This window comes from Durio zibethinus, chromosome 5 (genome assembly GCF_047325235.1).
Source record: "Durio zibethinus cultivar Kanyao isolate XHJ-2024 chromosome 5, ASM4732523v1, whole genome shotgun sequence".
Classification (NCBI taxonomy): domain Eukaryota; kingdom Viridiplantae; phylum Streptophyta; class Magnoliopsida; order Malvales; family Malvaceae; genus Durio; species Durio zibethinus.
Window position 1 is genome coordinate 30,223,240 of NC_143166.1, and position 7,165 is coordinate 30,230,404.

At 31.5% G+C, this 7,165-nt stretch overlaps 1 protein-coding gene across 3 annotated transcripts; it reads left to right on the forward strand.

Moving 5' to 3' along the window:
* The first annotated feature begins 704 nt into the window (after window positions 1-704).
* LOC111282447 (amino acid transporter AVT3C-like) lies at window positions 705-5,667 on the forward strand. 3 transcript variants are annotated; one of them, XM_022870527.2, is made up of 3 exons: window positions 705-1,721; window positions 2,354-3,316; window positions 5,161-5,667. In XM_022870527.2, the coding sequence occupies exons 1-2, from the start codon at window positions 1,366-1,368 to the stop codon at window positions 3,294-3,296; spliced, it is 1,299 nt and encodes a 432-aa protein (XP_022726262.2). In that variant the 5' UTR covers window positions 705-1,365; the 3' UTR covers window positions 3,297-3,316; window positions 5,161-5,667. The 3 variants fall into 3 exon arrangements, with proteins under 3 accessions (XP_022726262.2, XP_089617169.1, XP_022726260.2); XM_089761043.1 differs by lacking the exon at window positions 5,161-5,667 and adding an exon at window positions 3,537-3,808 and having other exon boundaries at window positions 706-1,721; XM_022870525.2 differs by lacking the exon at window positions 5,161-5,667 and having other exon boundaries at window positions 783-1,721; window positions 2,354-3,808.
* Window positions 5,668-7,165: the final 1,498 nt, after the last annotated feature.

Consider the following 7,165-nt stretch of genomic DNA (forward strand, 5'->3'; position numbering starts at 1 on the left):
TTATAGACATATAAAATTAAGGATTGTAATATAATTAATTATCATCAAATTCTAAATGCATTTTATGTTTTAATAAATGCAACAAAAATAAAATGAATTTTAACCCATTTTATTCGTGAGTTGTTTCACCAATTTACTAATTCAATTAATCTCTTCTAAAGAGACTTTTCAATTAGATTTGACAATAGGATAGGGCAAGATAGTTTTTTATCTGTCCTAAAACGAACTCAGACTATATAAAATTGAATTAATCTTCCTAATTGGTATTTAATAATAAATTTATTAAAATATTATACATAAGTTTAGCAATACAAAACTAAAAAATAAAAAATATGAAAGCATTTTACTTACAATCATTATAATTTAAAATAATACGAAATTCATTAAAATTTTATGTGAAATCTAATGTTATGAGTAAAAAGTCTTTACATAATTTTTTATTATAATTAAATAGTTATAAAATTATAATAAAAATAATTATAGATGATATATTTTTAAATATATATATTTTGATTGAGAGAAAATATTCTAAATTTATACTGACCTAACTTTTTTATTTTCATGTCACTCGCCTCCATTTTGAAACAAAAAAAAAAAAAAAAAGTTCTATTAAATCAAGGCAAGGCGAAACCCCCGAGTACGAGGTGTTTACTGTTTACCATACTTATTTTCAATTTTCAACAAAGCCAAAATTATTTGAAAACTTCACAATGAAAACTTACCACAGGAGTTGAGTCTCAATCGTCAAGTCCAAAACAGTTTCGAATACTACTACTAGAACTAGAGCTTGTTCTCGAAAGTACATGGCCGTGGCCGGGTGATCGTGTCTTCATCTTAGTATTAGAAGAGCTCCAGCCTATCCACATGGTCAGGACAGGCTAAATGCTGCCATTACCCGGAGACGTCAATGGTTTTTTTCTAAACATCATTGGTCAAATCTCATGTAAATTTCAATTTCAGTTCCCAGCTTCTTGGAGATAGATTCGACCATAATTCCGTCGTGCCGCCCATTCAGAAATTCCATCAGGCGGATTTACCCGACTTCAGGTGAAAGACATTGGCAACTTGAACACGTTGGTTTTGTACTAATAACAATGGCTCATTTTAACACGTGTGCCGCTATTATTTTAAGCACTTGAGCATAGCCAAAACGCTGACCATTCACGGAACCACCATCGTTTTGAAACGGTCTCTTCTCCACGCCTCCAAATTTACAGCGCCGTTCTGCTGAACCACTAATTATTTTCTCTAAAATAAACAACACCAATTAAAATTTTGCATTTGAATTTTCTGATAAAAATCAAAATTTCTATCTGCAGACAAACTCTCAGACTCGAAATTTTTAATTTTTATCCAAAATCAACCATGGTTTTTCAGAAGAAACAGATCTCGTCCTTATCTTCAAAAATTTTGAAGTCTCCTCTACCAAAAGAAGACACGCCTCTTCTAGGCAAGGCAGAGCCGGTGTCGTCGCAATCCAAGACCTTTGCAAATGTTTTCATAGCCATAGTCGGTGCTGGCGTTTTGGGCTTGCCTTACGCCTTCAAGAGAACCGGATGGATCATGGGCCTGCTCATGCTTTTCTCCGTTTCTGGCTTGACCACCTATTGTATGATGCTTTTGGTTTACACCCGCCGGAAGCTCGAGTCTTTTGACAATGGTCTTTCCAAAATCGCTTCTTTTGGTGATCTGGGTTTCATTGTTTGTGGCACCGTTGGCAGGTTTGTTGTTGTTTTTGTTACGTTTTGAATTCTATCTTGATTTGGATTTTTTTGGGGTTGCCTTGCTTTTGATTGTCTATGCTTTTGGGGAAATATTTTTTGTGATGGAAACACGAAATTGTCCATTAAATTGCATTTTAATATCTGTTTTGAACGATAAAAAAAAAAATCCACGATTTGGGGGTTAAAGCTAGGTATTAAAATTAAGTTTTTCTGTTGGGTAACTTTGGTTGTTATTGATTATGTTCTTTGGTAGATCAATAGACTTTCTGATCATTATTGTTGCTTGAGCTGGTTTTATATTGGGTGTGTTGTGGAAATTGCTGCTAATTTGGTTAATCTTATGGTTTATGAAACACAAAAGATGCTCATTAGTCTGCATTGGATTACTTATTATGTCAGGTTCCTTTTTAAAGTTATTATTGTACAATAGGATTGGTTTTGGTTACTAAAACTTGGATCCTCTTTCAACAATGAAACTAAAAATGAGCCAGTAAATTTTGGCTGAATTGAAAGCTGCGTCTTATACTAGTTGATAATTTTATGGCTAATCTTTTTCCAATGAGAAAGCATCCTAATTTGATTATTTTTTATCCTCTTGTTGCTAAATCTTTTAATATTTCTGTTGGCAGGCTTGTTGTCGATATACTTATTATTCTCTCTCAAGCTGGATTTTGTGTTGGGTATCTTATATTCATTGCTAACACTCTAGCCAATCTTTTTAACAATGAAATACCCATGATTTCAAGCTTAAGTTTGGGGATGTCCAGTTTTACAGCTAAGAGTATGTATATATGGGGATGTTTTCCGTTTCAGTTGGGGTTGAATTCAATTGCAACATTAACCCATTTAGCCCCATTGAGTATTTTCGCTGATGTGGTGGATCTTGGGGCAATGGGAGTGGTGTTGGTTGAGGATTTGTCACTGATCTTGAAGCAAAGGCGCGAGGTTATGGCTTTTGGGGGTCTCTCTGTGTTCTTTTATGGCATGGGTGTGGCTGTTTATGCATTTGAAGGGATTGGTATGGTTTTGCCTATAGAATCTGAGATGAAAGACAATGCTAAGTTTGGAAAAATATTGGCACTGAGCATGGGTTTGATTTCTTTGATATATGGAGCATTTGGTGCGCTTGGTTATTTTGCTTTTGGTGCAGAAACCAAAGATATTATTACTGCTAATATGGGGGCAGGCTGGGTCAGCACTTTGGTTCAACTAGGTCTTTGCATTAATTTATTTTTCACTTTCCCATTGATGATGAATCCAGTTTATGAGATTGTAGAGAGGCGATTTTGGGGAGGGAGTTACTGTTTGTGGCTAAGATGGCTGCTGGTTTTGATTGTAAGTTTGGTGGCTTTGTTCGTGCCAAATTTCGCTGATTTCTTGTCCTTGGTTGGAAGCAGTGTGTGCTGTGGTTTGGGGTTTGTATTGCCAGCTTTGTTTCATTTGTTGGTGTTCAAGGAAGAGCTGGGGTGGAAGGGATGGACTTTGGATGTTGGAATTGTGGTCTTGGGCCTTGTTCTTGGAGTTTCAGGAACTTGGTCTTCTCTGATGGAGATTTTATCTGTTAAGGTGTAGAGCTACAGTTTACAACGAAGGTGAAGTTCTGAACTGCTCCTTGATAAACTGCTCTTTGTTTTAGTATCTCATTTATAAAATCTAATTATTATCTTTAGGTAAGAAATTACCTCATCAATCATCATAAAGTTGAAAAGACATGATATTTTACCTCAACGCAAGTGTGAATCGTTGATAGTCTAGTGTGGGACATTAGTTGTGCTATAATTAGTAACTGTTCCCCATTCATCCATCTCTTAGGTGGTAGATGTTAGAACTATTAATTTTTTATCCCAATGAAGACAAGTTTGAGTATCAAATTTCGAGGACAGGAAAAAAGATGGGTATGTTCTTGAAATACTCATGAGGTGCGGGGATGGGGACGAATTGCATAGCATCCATCTTATATCGTACGGATTTATTGTATGTATGTTTAATAAATATATAAATATAAATATATTTTTGTTATTATGTTAATAAATATGTATAAATTTTTACTTATTTTAAATTATTGTTGTTTAAATTTGTTTTAACGTTATTGTATTTGTTTTAAACTTTTAATATGCATCATTGTTTGTACATTTTTATTTATTTTAATAAATATTGAATATATTTTAATGTTTATTTAATTTATTTTAAAATCTGTACTCTTTAAATCTCCACGAGAATGAGAATGAACATAATTTATTGTCTGAAAACAAGTATGAATATGGAGATGGGAATATAGTAAAAAAAGGGGGGGGGGGGGTGGGGACTGTGATGGAAAATGGTCTCTGCTTTGTGGCTGTTCCATTGACATCCATATTAGGTTTTGTTTTGCACCACTAGCCTTGGGGGTTCAATGAAAGCTAAGGGTGCAGTGTAGCATGGTGCGAGTTGCAACCTTGCTATAAAACAAATACATTCATCATATGTTATAACCAGTTTCCAAATTTTATGCCATATAGAAAGATGATCCAGTTAGAGATAACCACTGCCAGAAAGTTAAGCTTAGAGCATTAAGCAAAGGTATATGTATCTGCGTAATCCAGCAAATAGATCCATCACATAGTAGCAGTGGCGTATTCACATATAGAGTCAAAATTTTTAGAAAAAGAAAATTTAAATAAAATTTTTTTTCCGAACGCTGAATTATTTTTGGGATATCTTTTCATTGATAAAAATAATAAATTTGTTAATATTTATATATATATATATATTATAAATAAACACTAAAAAACAAAATTGTATCCGTCACTGCATGATAGGGGGAACGGAGCCAAGCTAGGCCTTGGGGTGAATATTGTTCTCCTTTTAAGCCCTTCTAATGATTTTGCATGCCTGGCTTTGTCGCCGATGTCTTTGGTGGTAATGGTGTCTCCATTATACATTTTGTATGTTTCGACTTAGGAGGGAATTGGGAACGTGTTTTCAAGCCACAAAAGGCCCCTGCCAGTGTACTGGAGCCTTTTTTTTTCCTACTTTTGGCTCTAAATTTGCTTTTCAATTTTCCATTTTTTTTTAATTTCTCACACAAAATTTTACTCTTTTTTATATATATTTTATAGTTATGTTAAAACTTAAATATAATAGTTTAACCCTTTCTATTAGTTTAAGTTTTAGAGATAATCGGATACCCAACTTAATATAATATCAAAATTCTTAATCTTGAAAATATTATTTCCATTTAATATTTCTTCTAGAAGTGTTTTGTTATTCATTTGACTTTAATAATTGGATTCTTTTTCTATTAACTTATTAAAATGTTAAGATAAGCAACCCACTTAATTTAATAATAATAATATGGTTCAATATAATTTGGTTAGTTGGATTTATTTTTAGCAAGAAAAAAAATAGCAACCATTCTAGAAAGAAAATTATTGATTTCTTAATATTTTTGGAACAGGGTTTGAGGATTGATGATTGCTTAAGTCAAAGACAGCAACAGTTTTTCATATGTTATTAAAGGTGGGACCTAAAAAATAATAAAAAGCAGGAATAGGAGTCTTTCCTTTATCAACCAAAAAAGGCTGGGATTGATAATTAAGATATGAATTATTTTCCTAAACACAATGGTTTTGATAGAGGCGGAGAGGAGGGGGATTGGGGCTAGGCCCCCACTCTTGGGCCTAACAATACGTGTTCCCCAAGTCCAAATGCAAGCCCACATTCATCAGAAATATGGGGCATTTGCCTGCCCCCAAAATGGTGTTAGGGTTCAGCTTCTTTCATTTTTGTTATCTATTTTTTGTATTTTAAGTGTAATTAATTTAACAATGTCAAACTGCCTCATATCTCATACATGTGCCATGTGAGCACATTATATGTTGGTGGGAGCAGCTGCTCTTATATTAAAGCCCTTGAATTTTAATTCATTTCATAAGTAAACTAGATTGACACTTGTACTAGTTCACACTTCACAGCTTAAAACACTTTACATTGATTTCAACACAATATTTCCGGCTCAACTGGGGAAAAACTATTTTTATCTCACGCTTTTGATCCTCAGTATCGAGTCCTCTCACAAGTACAATAATGCATAATCATAAAGAAAACCATGATTCCCAGTAGGACGTTAGTAGAGCTTGGATTCCAAGTAGTAGTTGAATTCCTCTATTAAGTTTGTTGTTTACACATTTCTGGGAGTCTTTGTTTCATTCATAGCTTTTATTTCCTTCACGCGTTATAGTAAATATGGAATTAATACATGCAATATTGACTTCTTTAATTTTTGCGTTTATTATGTGTATATATTATAGTATATAGTTATTTGATTCTTACTTGCTTTTCTCAAAAATGAAGCTATAAATTTCCTTGGATCCATTTTCATAAACCCTTTTCATATGGATTTGAATTTATCCTATAAAATATACTAAGGTATAAGAACAAATATAAAATATCAGTTCACTAAGAGGAAAAAACTAGATTTGACGATTCATATTATTATATCGTGTAAAATATTATATTCGTGTTGTTTTTTACACGAAAATCGCATGTTACAGTTTATGTCAATATGAAAACATAACAAATAATTTTTTGATTTTATTAAATCTATTTATAATTTTTTTAATTTTAAATCATGTTATCTCTATATTTTTTATTCTTATTGTTTTTGTATTGTATCACTATGTCATGATTCAAATTGTCAGGTTTAAAAAAACCACTTTAAATTGAAGAATTATATTTTTGTCCTCATTTTACTAGATAAGCTAATTTATTTTACTAAGCATCTCATTACAAACAAAAAAAAAATTTAATGCTTTTTTTACATGTATAATCTAGAAAAAAAGGAAAACTTTTCTTTTAATCACATTCTTTGGAGTTTTAATTCGAAATCCCATAATTGAAAGATTAAACAACATTTAAAATTATAATTGTTTATTCCAAAAGAAAATTAATATATTATACCATTATTTATACAAAGGAAAAAAAATGTAGTCCTTGCATTTAGCGGAAAAATAAATTCATAAAGAAACATGAAAAAAAGATTGTAATAAAAATAAATTCAAATTTTAATTTAATGATATATTTTTAAAAAATAACATTTAAAAAAAATCTAATTTCAAATACCATCAGTTACCATCTTTTCTTTTAATACTACTACGTCCTATTATATATATATATATATATATATATATATGTGTAAAATCCAATGCAAATAAATGATAAGATAAGTAGCTGACAGCCTGACACTCATGGTAATCAATTTGGTCATTGAAGACTTCACATCCGACTTAGATTAATTCGAGTTGTCTAGATTCTAGAAGTGAGTAAAACTACGACTAAATCTTAAATTTTTTTGGCATCACAGATTAATGTTGTTTTTATGCATAAAAAGTGTTGTTATTTTAAATTTGAAGTCTAATTTAATTTATGTTATTTTTGCCAAAAATAAATAATTGAATATTTAA